This window comes from Camelus bactrianus, chromosome 11 (genome assembly GCF_048773025.1).
Source record: "Camelus bactrianus isolate YW-2024 breed Bactrian camel chromosome 11, ASM4877302v1, whole genome shotgun sequence".
Classification (NCBI taxonomy): domain Eukaryota; kingdom Metazoa; phylum Chordata; class Mammalia; order Artiodactyla; family Camelidae; genus Camelus; species Camelus bactrianus.
The window spans coordinates 38,563,531-38,583,439 of NC_133549.1; the positions used below are offsets into that span (position 1 = coordinate 38,563,531).

The window sequence follows — 19,909 nt, forward strand, 5'->3', positions numbered from 1 at the left end:
GCAGTCTGTAAAGAAACATCAGTGCACATCACGGTGATCATGTTTATTCCATGAGTCGTGCCCTCAGGGTCTTCCATCATTTTTCTCTATCTGTGTAGCAGGGGCTTTATTGGTATTCAGCAGCACTTCTCTTACCAGCTAAACACTGGAGAACTCACAAAGAAAAGTGCAGAGAAGGATGTGGGGGTGAGCGTGGCAGGGGGGTTGAGGAGGGGCACCTCTGTGCATAGCAGCTCCTGTAACGGTCCTAACTAACACCACCAGCGTATCAGCTGCAGAGATAAGAGCCCATTACAAGCAAAACTGAAAGATAACAACCAAGTGTCTATCTTATAAAACATCTTGATGGAATAGAAGAAATATTATGATATAGAAAGATATATGGATCCTACTCCTAAGACGACTCCAATCCAGATGAGAAGATAAGATATACAAGTATTATGCACATATTAACAAGTCCAGGCACTAACGTTTCAGGATCTTTATTATCACCCAGACAGTGAAGTGATGTTACAGGATGTCAGAAGACTGTGGCTAACGGGAAGGCTTCCTGGGACAGCTCAGATCTTGAAGCTCTTGAGGTGATGTGGGAATCGTAAGAGTGATGGGGAAAGGGGGCTGTGAACTGGTCAGTCTCAGAAGGAAAGCGCCTCTCATCAAAGGACACATTTGCTGCAACTCCACAAGCATATGTGTGGCTGCAGTGCCCCTGGGATGATACTAAGTATTTTGCACAGCTACCCTTATCCCCAGCCTACAGACCCAATTCCAGAGACAAAGAAAAGTACCTCAACCTGCCCAAGGTCACACGGCTAGTAAGAAGCAGAGCTGAGATTCCAACCTAGATCTTTTGATTCCGAAGCTCGTGCCCCCTCTGCTACCTCCACACAACGGTTCCAAGTCAAACACAGATGAATAAGACATGAGGGATTCACCACCCAATGGAAATGGCAAATATAACCAAGCACACCACAGTGTGGAAGCGCCAGCTAGTGTGTGAAGGAGGACATGGGAGTACACAGGAAAGAGTTCCTACTTCCTCCTGGGATTTAGAGGGAAGAAGCAGTCAGGGCTTTGGCTGCTGACAGTTATTTCCAAAATGCAGAGGTATGTGTTGGGGGCAGAGCAGTCAACAGTCAGGCTTGTATGAATGAAGGCGTGCGAACCTGATGTGTTCACCAGATAGCAAAGCATTCAGTGGGGCTGGGATAGAGTGTTGGGGAGGGAACAGCAGGAGGTAAGGGTGGCAAAACAGCTGAGCCAACCTGCCAAGGACCTTGTATGCCACGTAGAATGTATACGATGGGGAGCCCCAGAGTTAATCATATTAAAGAAAAGAAAACTACAGCTTTGAGAGGTTCTATGCCCAGATAGGAAGGACAGGTGGCATCACAGACCAGTCAGCACCAGAAGGAAAGACAGGAGGAAGAACTAGCCTTTCACCCATGCCCGAAATCACAAGGGCGATGGCAAGACAACACTAAGTCTCCAACTTTTCAATGGTTTGCAGGGCTGCAAATGACAGCGAAAAAGTAATCATTTTTTTCCTTCTAGGAAGTATTGGGACCCCCACCATCCACCCCACCTCCAGAAATGTCACTGGCAAAAACTGAATATTTGCAAGTGAGTGCCTGTGAATGAGCCTAACTCCAGTTGTAGCCCACCTCTCATCCATGAAGACCAAGAGTCATTAACTCCATGGCTCAAACCTATCCAAACAGTACAAGACATGGCAAACCCAGCAAGAGACATGTAACATCACAAACTAAATGTGGCTAGCTACTGTAAAACCGGGGTTCCTTTCATGACAGTTTGTTTGTTCATTTATGAAATACACTTTGGTCCAAGGATAAGCCAAAGGAAATACCTAGTGAGCAAAGACCTGGTCTGGTCTTTACCACTTCGGGGGATTGCCTGTTAGGAAAGAGTGAAGAACGAACCAGCCTTTCTCTTTCTATCATCCTTTAAGGTGACGGCGAAGACAGCAATAAAATCCCCGTTTGGCTCATACTTTCTTTAATAAAACTTTTATTTTCCCAGATGTGCGACATTCACTTCCCTGTTCCTAAGTGCCGAGAGCTGATCTGAATCCATCAGCAGAACAAAATGAAACCGCTGTTATATTAAAATGCAATCAATGGTGTGTAAAAGTATCTGTCTGAAATGTAAAACCATTCATGTGTTTGGCATTGCTGGGTGGTTTTTTTTTTTTCCATAATATATCAAAGTTCTGAGTGGTGTCTTTATGTCATAAATTTATGGGCTGTAAACAAGATGTGGCATTAGATGTTGGCAGCAAATGTTAACATCAACAAAATACCTTGGGTCTCATGCATTTAGCAGCTATAAATCTGAGCTGTCTCACCCAGGAAAGATGGTAACAACTACTGTGCACCCAAAAGCTCATCAAGCAATGTTCTAGGTGGGACCTGAGGTATTCGCATCTATCAAAGTGTTACTGGTGGTACAAAGTTGTAACACAATGTCAGGACACTCTTTGGTTGCAGCCTCCACAATTACATAGTTTTGTGACAGGTGTTTATGGAACATATATCCTCTAATCTGGCATATATCCATAAATCCTATCTTAAGAACCATACTTAAGGGAGTTTCACCCATTCATACATGATTCCAACATTAACTGGGTTTCACAGAATCTATCTGTTTGTATCTAGCAAAACAAATAGGACCTCCTGAAGTCTTCTAGCCATGAGAATAATTAGGCTTCCCCCCCCATCTCTCTCCCCACCACCCCCACCAATAGTTCCCAACCATGTCATTCTAGAGAGTCTGCTAAGTAAAGGGATATGGTGCCCTGAAGCCAGCTGCTAATGTGATGCTGAGCTCTGGACATAGAGAATTTGATGCTGAATTATTCATCAAGGATCAGAGTGCTGTCAGATTGATGTGGGATGATTGGGAGGTGACGAGACAGAATTGAGGGCTTGTTAGGACTGGAAGGCAGACACTCCAAATGAGATGGCCCCTTCAGTGCTGATGAAACAAGACTGGGACAGAATGGGCAGATGAACACAGATGCAGCAATGTCTACAAAGAACCACTGACATTCTGTCATAACCAAAATGTGCTGACGATGTCTAAGATCCTGAGGAGTCAGTAGAGCCTGGTAACAACCAAAAAAGGAAAAGAAACATGGAAGGAGCAAGATTTTTCTTTTAAGGGGGATGAATGAGGATGAGGATGACCTATTAAGGACAACTGCTTGTCTGTCAGGCTTGGAGAAGTAGTAAATTGAGTTGTCCCATCAAAAAGCATCTTTCAGTCTACCAAACAGGTGAAGAATTGCCGTCCCAGGGAAGATTATGTGCCCATATAGCTTCAGGGAACTCACAGTAACAAGCTACATGCCTCTGGTGGGGCAGAGTCACTAGCAAATTTGCCCTTCCCTCCAGGGTTTTGGTTTGCAAACTTTAGATGCATGAAATCCAGGGACCTCTGTAAACGTGATTCATATTTGAGGCTAAAAAAGTCAAGAGGCTGAAACTGAACATTTGAGCTGTCATATTTTTCTAAAGAATGTCAAACGGGCTTAATGATAGGCCAAAATTATCCAGTTGAAGCACCACTGCAAGTCACCCTTGGATAACCTCAAATAATAAATCAAGGAATCATCCTTTGTCTGTTCTTAATTCTTGCTTTAATGGGAAAAGCTGGGGAAAAGGCAGCCTAGTTTCACAGTAAGTCTAAAGCAATCATCTTCCTATAATCGATGACCCAAAGCTATCCAGACCTAGGAGTCCCCATTTAGAGCAGATTCTCTAGAGCAGAAGCCCTTTAATCATCTTTCATGTTCACCAGCTGCCAACTCTGCTGGCCCAGGACCGAAAAACAGGAGCCTACAGTCTTTTATCTCATTGTATTACGATGCTTCTTTCAAGCTATGTGTGTAGGTGTCTAATGATGGAGGGTGTGAGTGAAATAAATATTAACCAAAGTCAAGCTCTAAGGAATTAATAATAGTTGCCTTTTTGCATAGGACATTGCTCATTCTAAAGCAGGATTTTGTCTACCTTGGACTTCAGCAATTATAAAGCAATAATTAATCTTTTGAAAAGAGCACTGCTTGGGAAAGTAAGAGATGAGCATCAGTGTCATCCTCTGAAAGGAAAGAGAGGATGTACCAAATCGAGTTACACTGAAGCTGCTAACACGGGTCCATGAAGCCCATGGGTGAAGCAATGTTTATAAAAAGATTCTTCTGATTCATCCCATGATAAATAAACCCCATCCCACTACAGACTCCAAGGTGGAACAAACTACCTTCTATAAAACTATGCTTTCAAACAAGGAGAATAAGGACAAAGATGTAGGATATTTTCAAATTTTAGAAAATATATTTACGTTTTTTAATATATAAACAACTCTTAATATAGAATTTTCTATTATTTTTGGGGAGATGAAAATCTTAGGCAGGTAAGTATATCAACTTACCATATCTTTTTTATAAAGGCATTTTGTTACATTTCAATCTTTCTCAAACCTAATGTGCCTTAATTTAATTTAATGTAGTAGTTCTATTTCCATGAAGACCTATCATTAAGTTGACAAAAACCTATTATTAAACTGAGAGTGCATATTTCAATCACAAGAATCTTGTAATCAAGGAAATTTGACATTAAACCTGTCCAACACTCAATGCACATTTTCAAGATAGGAACTATCTTTGAAAGCTAATATGTGCTGAAAACAAGATACCCAGTCTCTCATTTGTTAAAGATAGTTCCCACAAGTGGCTCATAAACATACACATTTTAAAAAATAAGTGACACCATTCTCTTAGGAGATCCTTTGTTATTTCTTTGGTCAAATGGATTAGAAGGGAAATCTACTGGACTGCATAGGAAAAGGAAAACACATTAGGTTTAGTGAATGTGTATAGTAAAACATATATTTGGCTCAACGATTTGATATGGTGTAATTATTTGGTATGTATTTTGGGGAAGAGTATATTAGTAGACACAGAATGTTCTAAATTAGCAGATTTAAAAGGATGTATCTTAGTAATAGATGTGAAGACAATATATCTGATTCCCTGGAGGAGTGCCTACAAAGTTCTTAGACTCACAGAGGTAAGGTGAACCATGAACCTGGTTGAGGGCAAATCAAGTGAGGACAAAGCTTGACACCTGGTAGTTAGTGATGTGGCAGGCAGAAAAGGCACTGCACATGAAATAAACAGTGATCAGGACACAGGGACCAAGGATCCCGCCAGCATTGTCTTATAGAAGCCCCAGGGAAGAGCTTGGGAGGGTTGGGTGTGGGCACAAGGGTTGAACTTGGGTTGTAAATGCAAAGAGATTGCAGTGAGCCTGAGAGCTCCGTGACTCCTTGTGTGCCGCTGACCTGCTCGGTTCTCTTGCGCTTATGCGATGATAGACAGCACAGGTAAATGAGGTGCTTTGCAACTCCACTGGCCCCTCCCTGTTCTACCCAGGAGCCCTGCCTGGAAGGAAGCCTGACCTGGAGGTGGTGGAGTTCATCCTCCTGGTGCCTTGGTTGTTCTCCTAGCCCCCTTGCTGCCTTTCGTAAACATGGGGCCTGCCCTTAGCGGGTCAGATAGATTGACTGTGGGTCCACGGCTTGTATTACGAGATCTGTACCTTCAACGTTTCCTTCTCCTTTTCTATCCGCTGCTGTTCCAGATGTAGCTTCACAAGGGCTGACTCCTTCGCCGAGATTTCTTCTTTCAACTGATCTACCTGATGGGTCATAATCTTTAACTTTCTCTTCATTTCTGTTATTTCATCCTGACAAAATGAAAGGAGAAATGTTTGAAAGTGCATTAGAGAGATATCACCGTCCCTGTGGAAATTCAATACATACTCAATCAAGAGCTTTTAAGGGTGACTCACTCCAAACATTGGTCTCTTGACCAATTACGACTGGGCTATCCTTTGTACCTTGTGCCCATCAACCTCAAAGTGCTTTCTAGAATTAACTCTCAAAATATCCTCATGAGATAGCTATGAAGTGTACATAATGAATATGCTATACACACACACACACACACACACACACACACACACTCTTTATTCCTCATAGAGGAAGGAATTAGAACCACAATAAACATTTTAACTAAAAGATTACAAAGCAAAGCTCTGCAATTAAAGGACAAGAGTACACTGCTCCCCTTTGAGTCACAGTAGCTATCAGCAGTTTTAAAAATTAGAAACAGGACATTGGCGATTCTACACAATAATGAGAAGCAGGACCATGATCTTCACATCCGATCAAGTTGTGTCATTTCCATTTCAAACAATCTGATAGTTCTTTTTTTTTTTTCAATTTGTTTTAGGTCGGAGGTAATTAGGTTTATTTATTTAATGGAGGTTCTGGAGATTGAACCCAGGACCTTGTGCATGCTAGGCATGTGCTCTACCACTGAGCTATCCCCTCCCCAACAATATGATAGTTCTGCAGAAACTGATCTTCTCTTTCAGGTAAATTCCAGGAAATCTCTTTCTTGATCTAGTCTAAATTCTGCCATTAGGATAACAGAAACTGCTTTAAACCCAGGATGGGGAGGGATCAAAATGTAAAGATGTAACTATACTCTTTACCTGAGCCTCAACCAGATTTTTGCTATACAGATTCCTGTCTGACCTCACAGCTTCATACAGGTTCTGTTGTTGTTTTAATTTAGTCTCTGATTCAGCGATTTTTTTCCTGTAGTCAAAAATCTGCATCTCACGGACTTTTATGTCTTCCATGTTCATGAGGACCTGGAAGAGAAAGAAGTATATAAAGATGGTTAAATATCCTATCTGTGGTTATTGGTTCAGGGAAAACAGAGATTTTTTTTTGTTTTAATCTAATGGTAGCTAGTAGAAACGGCAGCAATCAGAAAATCTGGCTATAATCACTGTAGTACAATACAGAAACTCAGCCCAGCTGATTAGGGGTAAACATTTTTATCTATGCTGGAGTTGTGCTCAAGCACAAAGGCTTAGCACAGTTATTCTGTGATCACAGGAGGGTAAAGAAATAAAGAAATTCTTTCGATTCTGAAAACCTCTCCTGACCACGCCACCCACCGAAAAAAGTAAGAAAGAAAAAAAAAAGGCACAGGCTTAAACAGATCTTAACACAAAGCACTAAGAAGGATAAGAGATAACTTAGCTGTTTAGCCACACTCACGGCTTTATAAAGTCAACCACAAGAAAGAAAAGTGGCCTTTGAACACTGATAGCAATCATAGTGCTGTCTTTCCAATGTCAAACTCACTCCATCAGGGAAACCCGAAGGGCTTCATAAAAATGTGTTCCATTGTGCACAAAACACTTCTGGGCAAGATAGATCCAAGAGTAACTGCCTCCTTTTTGCAAGTATGAAAAACCGAGGCCCGAAATTCCACCATCAGCCAATAGCTCTCGACAAGCAATCCATATAGTAGAAATTACATACTCATGACTCTCGGCTGCAATGCCCACAGAAACTGATTTTCTAAGGACAAACTTCTTCAAAAATTCCTTAAGAAAAAAAAAATTTAGCAAGGAAGGCCGATTAAATCAGTGGCGCTATGGTATAAAACAACAGCTAGAACACCACAAGGAGAAAATTCTTAAGACTATCTCACTGTATGTCAGTGGACTTCTCTTAATTAATGGTGACAGTTGAAGGAAACAAACAGAGCAGTATGACAGAGAAGGAAGGAAGGGGATGTACTTAAAGTAACACGGCCAGGGAGGTTTCCTCTAAAGAAGAGGCATTTTACCTAGAACCTAAAGGTCAAAAAGGACTTAGCCCTTTGCCATCCTGATAATCATTGTGATTCAGGTTTGGGCTACCTGTGAGCATCATGTCCCCACGTCACTGCACTAGCGAATCCTTTTATTCCACTTGTGGGATTAGTATTCCAGAAAATATACTCCAAGAAATCCTCTTCTAACGTTTTCCCATCAGAGTTAATGATGTCTGTTATTTAATATATTTTCCTTTATATCTTTATTTTTTTTATTTTAGGCAAATCTTTTTTTTATTGAGTTATAGTCATTTTGCAATGTTGTGTCAAATTCCAGTATAGAGCACAATTTTTCAGTTATACATTAACATACATACATTCATTGTCACGTTCTCTTTCGCTGTGAGCCACCACAAGATCCTGTATATATTTCCCTGTGCTACACAGTACAATCTTGTTTATCTATTCTACATTTTGAAATCCCAGTCTGTCCCTTCCCACCCCCATCCCCCTGGCAACCATAAGTTTGTATTCTATGACTATGAGTCTGTTTCTGTTTGGTATTTATGTTGTTTTTTTTTTTTAGATTCCACATATGAGCAATCTCATGTGGTATTTTTCTTTATCTTTCTGGCTTACTTCACTTAGAATGACATTCTCCAGGAACATCCATGTTGCTGAAAATGGTGATATGTTGTCAGTTTTTATGGCTGAGTAGTATTTCATTGTATAAATATACCATTTCTTCTTTATCCAGTCATCTGTTGATGGACATTTAGGCTGTTTCCATGTCTTGGCTATTGTAAATAGTGCTGCTATGAAAATTGGGGTGCAGGTGTCATTTTGAAGTAGGGTTCCTTCTGGATACAAGCCCAGGAGTGGGATTCCTGGGTCATACAGTAAGTCTATACCTAGTCTTTTGAGGAATCTCCACACTGTTTTCCATAGTGGCTGCACCAAACTGCATTCCCACCAGCAGTGTAGGAGGGTTCCCTTTTCTCCACAGCCTCTCCAGCATTTGTCATTTGTGGGCTTTTGAATGATGGCCATTCTGACTGGTGTGAGGTGATACCTCATTGTAGCTTTGATTTGCATTTCTCTGATAATTAGTGATATTGAGCATTTTTTCATGTGCCTATTGATCATTTGTATTTCTTCCTTGGAGAGTTGCTTGTTTAGGTCTTCTGCCCATTTTTGGATTGGGTTGTTTGTTTTTTTCTTATTAAGTCATAAGAGCTGCTTATTTATTCTGGAGATCAAGCCTCTGTCAGATTCATTTGCAAAGATTTTCTCCCATTCCGTAGGTTGTTGTTTTGTTTTACTTATGGCTTCCTTTGTTGTGCAGAAACTTGTAACTTTAATTAGGTCCCATTTGTTTATGCTTGCTTTTATTTCTATTGCTTGGGTAGACTGCCCTAGGAGAGCATTTTTGAGATGTATGTCAGATAATGTTTTGCCTATATTTTCTTCTAGAAGGTTTATTGTATCTTGTCTTATGTTTAGGTCTTTGATTCATTTTGAGTTTATTTTTGTGTATGGTGTAAGGGAGTGTTCTAGCTTCATTGCTTTACATGCTGCTGTCCAGTTTTCCCAGCACCATTTGCTGAAGAGACTGTCTTTATGCCATTGTATATTCTTGCCTCCTTTGTCGAAGATTAGTTGAACAATAGTTTTTGGGTTCATTTTTGGGCTCTCTCTGTTCCATTGGTCCATATGTCTGTTTTTGTACCAATACCAAGCTGTCTTGATTACTGTAGCCCTGTAGTATTGTCTGAAGTCTGGGAGAGTTATTCTTCCAGCCTCTTTCTTTTTCTTCAGTAATGCTTTGGCAATTCTAGGTGTTTTGTGGTTCCATATAAATTTTATTATGATTTGTTCTAGTTCTGTGAAATATGTCCTGGGTAATTTGATAGGGATTGCATTAAATCTGTAGATTGCCTTGGGCAGTGTGACCATTTTAACAATATTGATTTTTCCAATCCAGGAGCATGAAATATCTTTCCATTTTTTTAAGTCTTCTTTAATTTCCTTAATCAGTGTTTTATAGTTTTCTGTGTATAATTCTTTCACCTCCTTGATTAGATTTATTCCTAGGTATTTAATTACTTTGGGTACTATTTTAAAGGGGATTGTTTCTTTACTTTTTTTTTCAATTGATTCATCGTTAGTGTAAAGAAATGCAACTGATTTTTGAACGTTAATCTTGCAACCTGCTACCTTGCTGAATTCTTCAATTATTTCTAGTAGTTTTTGTGTGGACCTTTTAGGGTTTTCTATATATAGTATCAAGTCATCTGCATATAGTGACACTTTTACCTCTTCTTTTCCAATTTGGATCCCTTTTATTTCTCTTACCTGATTGCTGTAGCTAGGACTTCCTAGACTATGTTGAATAGGAATGGTGATAGTGGGCAGCCTTGTCTTGCCCAGATTTTAGTGCGAAGCTTTTGAGTTTTTCACCATTGAGTACTATGCTGGCTGTAGGTTTGTCATATATAGCTTTTATTATGTTGAGATATGTTCCCCCTATACCCACTTTAGTTAGAGTTTTTATCATAAATGTGTGTTGAATTTTATCAAAAGCTTTTTCTGCATCTATTGAGATGATCATGCGGTTTTTGTCCTCTTGTTGATGTGATGTATTACATTGATTGATTTGCGTATGTTGAACCATCCTTGTGTCCGTGGGATGAACCTCATTTGATCAGGATGTATAGTCTTTTTTATGTGCTGTTGGATTCTATTTGCTCGTATTTTGGTAAGGATTTTTGCATCTATGTTCATCAGTGATATTGGCCTGTAATTCTCTTTTTTGGTGATGTCTTTGCCTGGTTTTGGTATCTGGGTGATGGTGGCTTCACAGAATGAGTTTGAGAGTATTCCCTCTCTTTCAATCGTCTGGAAGAGTTTCAGAAGGACTGGTATGATTTCTTCTTTGTATGTTTGGTAGAATTCCCTGGTGAAGCCGTCTGGTCCTGGACTTTTATTTGTAGGGAAGTTTTTTATTGCTAATTCGATTTCATTTCTAGTGATTGGTTTGTTCAAATGGTCAGTTTCTTCTTCATGCAGTCTTGGTGGACTGTATGTTTCCAGAAACTTGTCCATCTCCTCTAGGTTATCCAGTTTGGTTCCATATAGTTTTTCATAACATTCTCATATGATATTCTGTATTTCTATGTTATTTGTTGTAATTTCTCCATTTTCCTTTCTTATTTTGCTTATTTGTGCTCTCTCTTTTTTCTTCTTTGTGAGTTTGGCCAGAGGTTTGTCGATTTTATTTACTCTTTCAAAAAACCAGCTTTTGGTTTGATTGATTTTTTCTAATGTCTATTTTATTTATTTCCTCCCTAATCTTTATTATTTCCTTCCTTCTGCTGACTTTTGGGTGTTTTTGCTCTTCTTTTTCTAGTTCTTTTAGCTGGTGGGTTAGATTGTTTATTTGAGATTGTTCTTTTTTGAGGAAGGCCTGTAATGCTATAAACTTCCCTCTTAGCACTGCCTTTGCTGCATCCCATAAATTTTGTGTGGTTGTGTTTTCATTTTCATTTGTCTCAAAGTATTTTTTAATTTCAACTTTGACTGCATCATTGACTCATTGGTTTTTTTAATACCATGTTGTTTAATCTCCATGCTATCCTTTTTTTTTCTCCTTTGTTTCTCTGTAGTTGATTTCTAGTTTCGTGGCATTGTGGTCAGTAAAAATGCTTGAGATAATTTCTATCTTAAAATTGTTGAGGCTTCTTTTGTGCCCAAGTACATGATTAATCCTAGAAAATGTTCCATGTGCACTAGAAAAGAATATATCCTATTTTTGGGGGGTGTAATGCTCTGAAAATATCCATCAAATCTAATTTTTCTATTGTATTATTTAATTTCTCTGTTGCCTTTTTTATTTTCTGTCTGGAAGATCTGTCTAGTGATGTTAATGCAGTGTTAAAATCTCTGACAATGATTGTATTCCCATCAATTTCCCCTTTTATCTCTGTTAGTAGTTGTTTTATGTACTTAGATGCTCCTATGTTGGATGTATATATATTAATGATTGTAATATCCTCATCTTGTATTACTCCTTTAATCATTATAAAATGTCCTTCTTTATCTTTCTTTATGGCCCTTGTTTTGAAGTCTATTTTGTCTGAAATCAGTACTGCTATACCTGCTTTTTTGGCTTTTCCATTTGCATGGAATAACCTTTTCCATCCTTTCACTCTCAATCTATATGTGTCATTTTCCCTAAAGTGGGCCTCTTGTATGCAGCATATTGAAGGTTCTTGCTTTATTATCCAGTCTGCCACTCTACGTCTTTTGACTGGAGCATTTAGTCCATTAAAATTTACAGTAATTAATGATAGATGTGTGTTTATTGCCATTTTGAACTTATTTTTGCAGTTGATTTGTATTTCCTCTTTATTCCTTTCTTCTTCCTTTTGTGATTTGGTTATTTTCCTTTGTATTATCTTGGATTTTATTTAGTTTTTGTGACTCACTTGTAAGTTTTTGGCTTGTGGTTACCCTTTTTTGTAAGTCTATTAATCTATTACTATAATTGTTTGTACTAAACAGATAGAAATATAATCTCAAACCCATCCTACCAAGAACAAAAATTTAAAAAAAAAAAAAAAGAAGAAGAAAAAATACATATATATTTTCTTGCTTCCCTCTCCCACTCTTAATGATTTAGATGTCTTCTTTTACAATTCTGTGTTTATTCTTTTTGTAATTCATGGCAGTTATCACCTTTCTAGTTATCACCTTTCCAGTTATGAATTTCTCATTTTTGTAGCATCCTGCTTCTTTTCTATTTAGAGTAGACCTGTCAATATTTCTTGTAGCATGGGTTTAGTGTTGCTAAACTCTTTTAGTTTTTGCTTGTCTGTGAAGTTCTTTCTCTCTCCTTCTATTCTAAAGGCTAGCCTTGCTGGATAGAGTATCCTAGGCTGCACCTTTTTTTCATTCAGGACTTTGAATATATCTTGCCACTCCCTTCTGGCCTGTAGTGTTTGTGTAGGGAAATCAGCTGAGAGCCTTATGGAGGTTCCCTTGTAACTCACTCTTTGTTTTTCTCTTGCTGCCTTTAGGATCATTTCTTTATCCTTGACTCTGGCCATCTTGATTATGATACGTCTTGGTGTAGGTCTGTCTGGGTTCTTCCTGTTTGGGACCCTCTGAGCCTCCTGTACTTGGATATCTGATTCCTTCTTTAAGTTTGGGAAGTTTTCAGTCATGATTTCTTCCAATACCTTTTAATTCCCCTTTGCTCTTTCTTCCCCTTCTGGAACCCCTATTATGCATAGATTGGCACACTTTATATTATCCCATAGGTCCCTTATATTGTTTTACATTTTTCTCTCAGCTGTTCTGATTGGGTGCTTTCTGTTGTCCTGTCTTCTAGGTCACTTATTTTTTCCTCTGCATTACCTAGCCTGCTTTGTACAGCCTTTAGATCAGTTCTCATTTCAGCCAATGAGTTTACCAATTCTACTTGGCTCTTCTTTATAGCTTCTATTTCATTTTTGACATATTTTATATCTCTAAACACTATCTCTTTTAGTTCCTTCAGTACTTTGATCATTCCTTTTTTGAAATCTTGATCTAATAGGCCATCAATGTCTATTTCATTGATTGTGCTTTCAGGGGATTTCTCTTGCTCTTTTAATTGGGAATGGTTCCTCTGCTTCTTCATATTGCTCATATCTCTCTAGCACTTTGGCTTAAGGAGTATCAGTTATATTTTGTGGTCCTTAAGGAGTTTATTTATTTATCTATCTAAAGCCTATGCCAGAATAAAACTTAAAAAAAAAAGAGAGAGAGAATTTTAAAAGAATAGATAAAAAAGGTTTGAAAACAGTGTACAATCAATAATAAAAGAGCAAGTTGAAGCAGAATAGCAATTAAGTTGAGACGTCTTTTGAAAACCTTAAAAAAAGTAGAAAAGATCAGAAAACAATATTTGACACCTTTGCATAATCAATAACAGGAGATCAAAACCAAGATAATTAAAAATGAAATGAGGTGGATTTTTTAAAATAATAATAAAAAGATTTTAAAAGAAAAATTTTAAAGGGATTAAAACTGTAAACATATACAACCGTTTAAAAAGTAAAGATTAAAAAGGTAACAAAATAAAACAGATTAAAAAAAAAAAAAGATGTGTTCTCCTGGAGACTGTGCACTCTTAATGGTTTTATCGAGAAGTCTTTCTGTCTTCGCCCTGTTTTGTGAACTCAGCTTGCTCTTTCCAGAGGCCCTCCATGGCACACTTGTCTATGCTGCTCCCAGTGCCTGTCTGCAAGAAGATTGCACCACCTCCCAACACTGGGTCAGGTGCTGCTCTCCTTCGAGGTGGGCTGGCGGGTCATTCCCCCTCCAGATGCAGCAGTCAGATGCTGCGCTCCATGGGAGGCAGGCGGGTGGACAGTGCCCCCTCCCAGCACCGCAGTCAGGTGCTGCATTCCTGCCAGGAAGGCGGGTGGCCACCCGCCCTCTCCTGGCACTGGTCGCTTCGCTGCTCCGTGCAGCTGCCTGCTCCGTCTGGGGTCGGCACTCCATAGGCGGGCTTGGGGAAGACCGTGGAACCGCCCCGCTCCACCCCTGCTCTGTTCCATAACTCAGCTCCTTGTTTGTCTTGGTGGCAAGTTCTCCGAGGTACCAGGGCAGAAAGATCCTATCTGCCTCGGGCTGTAAACAAATCTTAGTCCTGCTCAGGTGGTTGTGGTGCCACCAGGTGTGGATTCAGGTCTCAGCCTGGCCCCCGCCCGAGCACTGCACACAGGAGGAGAAGGTGGCTCTGGCTGCGCCCCGCTTCTCTTCTTGCGAGTAGCGCCAGTAATGGCACAGCAGGTCTGAGGAGACAAAGGTTATGGCGCCCCTCCCCCCAGGGCACACCAGCAGTGTTGCTTTGCTTTCTTTCCCCTATAATTTGTGGGGGGCCCAAGTTGTTCTGCTCTGTATCCCCTCCCAGCCACAATGTGAAACCCCCTGCGGTCCCCAGTGGCTGCCTCAGTGCAGCTGCCCCAGTCCTCCCCCTGGCTCGGGCAGCCTATCCCGACCCCTGGCTGCCAGCTCGCGTCTCAGACTGGGTATCGCAGGGACCCTTTGTGCCTGTTTAATTTGGTTCTGTCGGTCAATGGGTGCTCCAGGCAGATCTGAGCCTCGGAGGCTCCCCTTCTGTCCCACTGGCCTCTCTGTTGGAGGGGGAGACCCAGTGAACGAGTGCTAGTCCTCCTTTGCTGCTCCCTCCCCACGGGATCGGTCCCGCACTGTTTTGCTTTTTCTTCTTTCTTTTTTCCTTTTCTCCTACCATATTTTTGGCGTCTTTGTCTTTTGAAGAGGGCGATGTTCTATCGGAGTTCAACAGGTGCTCTGGTTGGCTGAGTGGATCTGTAGATGTGAGTTTTGGTCTATTTGTGGGAGAGGGTGAGCTAAGAGCATCCTTCTACTCCGCCATCTAGCTTCTCTTCCTTTATATCTTTAAACAACTACCTTTCAAAGTTTTCTTTGACGTATTTCAGGAGGGATGGGATTAAATTTGAGTAAATGCCTTTTCGCATGTACTATTTTGCACTATATTATTGGGCCTATTGATTTGATATACTTAGTAATAAATGTTTCCTTTCACGGATACTTTCATTTTATTCCTTTATACATAGTTCCATGTGTCATAATTTTAAATAAATGCATAATATGTATTTATTTATTTTATTTTCCTTATTTACTTGGACCTTCCTTCTCCCTTCAACCTATATCAGGCCCTCATTGACACATAAAGTAACCAAGTTAACAATCTAGATGTATTCGTCCGTATTTTTCTTTGAATTCTGCATATTCTATTTAGGTCTACTAATATCATCATCATCAAAATAGCTAATATTTCTTAAGTATTTTCTGTTTACCAGGCATTTTATATGCATTAAGTCATTTAATCTTCACAAAAATCCTATGAGATGTGCATTATTATCACCCCAATTTTACAAAGAAGGAAACTGAAGTCAAAAGAAGTAATAGCGTTCACCGCTATTCAACTAGTCAATATACAGATACAGGGATTTGTTTGTCTCTCTTCATTTTGCCTTTTGGGTGTGGTTTTTATTTTTTAGCAAAATGGGATCTGCTTATACACTTTCATGCAACTTGCTTTTAATCACTCAATAATACTTGGTGGAAATCAGGTACAGTAGCTCTAATTCATTGTCTTTAAAGGGGGGATAACACCCTAAAGTGTGGGTGAACCATCATACACTCAGCTCTTCTCCTCTGATGGGCATTCACTTGGATTCCACTTTTTTGCCACTCTGAACTATCCTGTAATAAACATTTTTATACATATGTCCTTATGCACCTGTTCTTTCACTTCTGTTGGGATGGATTCCCACGATTAGTTATCTGACTCAAAAGACATATACATTTTTAACTTTAATAGGTATTGCTAGATTGCTTTCCAAAATGGTTGTAACACTTTGCATTTCCATACTGCCAGCAATAGTTTCCTTAATAGACATCTATCCTTGAGGTTTCAGGATAAACTCTCTTTGGTCATACTGGATGATTCTCTTATAATGTACTGAATTACATTTAGGATGCTGCGTACTAAGTGACATAAGTCTAGATTTTTCTTTTTGGTTCTATTTTAGTATCAAGATTTCTGCTCATTTCATAAAGTGAGCGCAATATTCTTCTGTTCACTCATTCATCTACTCACCCACTTATTCATTCATTCAATGAACAGACATTGATGGCCTATCTGTGGTGGACACTGTAAAAGTACTAGTGATGTAAAGAAGAAGAAGAAGACTCAATCCCTATAATCAAGTTCACCTCTAGTGAGATGACTTCACCATGAAATGGATAATCAAGGAATGAATGCAACCAATAACCTGAGACCTGCACAGGGTGTTATAAGAGAATTAAACACTGAGAGGTTAATGGACAGTTTCTGAAGATGATCTGACACACCTTATCCAAGAAATTAATATTTGGGATTTATGTAATTTGTGAGAACTACCTGTTCCTTCTTGTTCCTCAATCAACCCAACCAAGGACTCCCCTTGGACCCCAAGCTCTCTCCTCGGCCTGGAATCTTTATTCATCATCACAGCAGAAGGCATGGGTTATGCCCATACAGCAATGCCCACCAGTATTACCCCCAAAGAATACATGGCATATGAGGAACACTTTTTCTAAATCCACACATAAAAAATTTATATAGCCTGAGAATTATCTGATTCTTACAAGTCTGAAAGAACTCAATTCTAAAATCATTAGGCTGCCAGTGACAGTGCTGGAGCTAATTCTCTCTCAGCCTTTTTGGTGGCTTCCATAATTACTGATCTTTCTATGTTTTCTGTTTCTCCTTGAGTCGAGCCTTTATGTGTGCTTGATGTGATTTTTGAGAAAATTATCTCTTTCAACCAACTTTTTAAATTCATGCAACCAGAATTGTACAAAGAATTTTCATATGCTTTTACTGTTTTATCATTACTAATTGCTATTGTCCACTTTGTGTGGAAAGAAAATGGCCCGAGATAAGATTATAAGCAGACCCAGTGATGAATGGCTTGCATCATTGGTTGGGAGCCTGCAAGGAACAAAATTAGGAAATCTGGGACAAGCAGGTCTGGATAAGAGGCATGTGGATAGATATGAAATGCAAAGAAATCTCATTCCTTTTTCTATCATTTCTTTGATCTACATCTTTAGAATTATTAAAAAATGAGTAGCAGGTGGCCTTTTAAGGTAACATCGCCAGTAACTAAAATGTATAAATTAGGAATAAATATGAAATCTAAAAAAGATACCCATTACTAGATTTATTACTTGTTGGATTTTTTTTAAAAGAAAGGCATCATTTTAGCATAATAATAATAAAGAGGGGACATGATCACCCTCTTTGGGGTCAGTGAAATGAATAGACTGAAAACACTTTAAACACCATCATCAGCATTCAGAATATCAAAAAGCACATCAGAGAAAGGAAAAAAAATTGGTTGTTCACTCACTTTGAGATATAATGTAACAAGAATAATCCTTTGCACAGACAGAATAATGCTCCGGAGAAAGGATATAGCCGAGGGCATTTCTTTTTGGGGAACCCAGCTAGCAGGGTCCATCTTTCTGTAAACAACAGTGCACAAAATCAAACTTGCTTCTGGATTCTTGAGGTTGGGAGTAATAGGAACCCATCATGATCCCAAAAAGGTCAAGGGGATTTCATTTAAATGACAATGAAAATTTTTTAAAGTATTGAAATGAAAGGAAAAGACAATTCACAAAGCAATTTAGCTCTAAGTATTGGGACTCAAATTGTTTTGAGGGAAATCATTCAAACCAAGGTCACATAGAGATTCAAATCCTGAAAATTCATAGTGTGTGGAGAGTTAAGTAGGAGCAAAACTCTTTGCCAGCAAAATGTCCCCAGTTTAAAAGGGTATATCAGAGAATGTGGAATGCCAGCTATGGGGCTGGAGCTTAATTAATTGATTACACTTTAGATACCTCAAACCAACTCATGAGATAAATCACATCCAAATATAATAAGTTTTGTTACAGCCAGAGAGTTGGAGATCCTAGCATATGGAGGCCTGCTTCAGAGGAGCCCATAAAATGCTTACTTTGCACTAGGAGGGTACAGACTCAGTTCATAACCTACTACCTTTTCTTTTTCTGTTAACATAACCTGCCAATAGAAATAAGACTGAGATAAAAATCAATAACGCATGCTAGAAATCTGCAGCCATAGTCAAAACATCATATAGACTAAGGCAGGCTGAGAAAGTAGGTCATTGACTTTAGAATCATTTAACGTGCATTTGATGAAATATCAGTACAATAAACTTTTCAAATAAGTTTTTCTGACTTGATGGCAATGATTTGGATGCTGACAATGCCTTTACCTCCATAATGAAACTAGAAAACTCACTCTCTGGGAAAAAAAACACCTAGGTGCCCGGACATGTGGAACTTTAAGTCATCTCTATTTTTCTTACTTTCTTATTTTAACCTCTAGCTAAAATCTAGAGAGGCATGTCTGTTTCCCTATCTGTTTTTAATAACATATTATAGTATAAAATGGGGGATATATTGTCTGCCTCAGAGGGCTATTACCAAGATATAAGTGAGAAAATATATATTTGTGGCATCATATAAGTACCTAGCATATCATAATTTAATCATTTAATAAATGTTAATAGATTATCATGATAGGTTAATATTATGTCATAATAGATTCTATGCATCAAACTATGTTCTGTAGGAAAACAGTGATCCATAATACATTTTCTTATTATAACACAAAAAGTTTATAATTTGTATATGTCCCCTTGAGGGACCTCTCCAGGATTCTACCCAATAAAGACACTCGGCATAAAATTTCATATTAATACTGAAGAAACAGGAGCTTCATTTTATCATGAAGTACCTATTCAGTGAACAATACTTCTTTGATCAACTTTTCCTAACTTCACTTCCTTCTAAGCCCTTGAAAGCACATTATTATTCATTTCTTGGAACCTCTGTCTAGAAGAGCTTTGCTTGACACTGTTATAGGCAAATAAGCAGAGAGCTAAGAAATTGTAGGTAGGGAATCATTATAAAAAATGCACTTTGGCATATAAGATGTCTGGGAGGCGATGACCAGAAGCGGCTTTTTTTTTTTTTTTTTTAGATTCCACATATGAGTGATATCATATGGGTATTTTCCTTTCTCTTTCTGGCTTGCTTCACTTACAATGACAATCTCCAGGTCCATCCATGTTGCTTCACATCAGTTCTGTTCCTTACTAACCTCATTGTACATTTTAAATCTGTCATTGTTTGCTTTGGTCTGGTTTGGGTTTTTGTGTGTTTTAGTCTCTCCTCAATTGTTCCTTATTTTATCTATCACTTTCTTTTCATTCCATCTTTGCTTTATCTTAGAAGTAATGTCATCTTGGACTTAAACCCAGACGACAATCCTGTGCCCTACTGGGGTCACCCTGTTCTTAACCACACAACAGAAAGTCCAGAATCTCCATTCTCTGTGCTAGGAAATCTAGCATCCCACCTAACTCCAAGAATTCTTAAAGTGGCTGTATTTCTCCTATTTACTGTGGTTTCGAGTTCCTGTTTCCACAGAATTCTGGATTCTCATTTGGCACTTCTCTCTTGCATGTTCTGTCCCTTTTCTAGGATGTAGTACCTTACATCCCTCACCATCCCATTCCTGTCCCCACA

The 19,909-nt window shown here is 39.0% G+C and overlaps 1 protein-coding gene across 1 annotated transcript in view; it reads right to left on the reverse strand.

Moving 5' to 3' along the window:
• The window catches only part of CFAP58 (cilia and flagella associated protein 58), a 98,352-nt gene that overhangs the window by 52,361 nt on the left and 26,082 nt on the right, over positions 1 to 19,909 (reverse strand). The window contains exons 10-11 of the mRNA XM_010971277.3: positions 6,582 to 6,743; positions 5,622 to 5,768 (exon numbers count right to left, since the gene is read on the reverse strand). Coding sequence (XP_010969579.3) covers positions 5,622 to 5,768; positions 6,582 to 6,743 — 309 coding nt within the window. The remainder of the gene's footprint in view (positions 1 to 5,621; positions 5,769 to 6,581; positions 6,744 to 19,909) is intronic.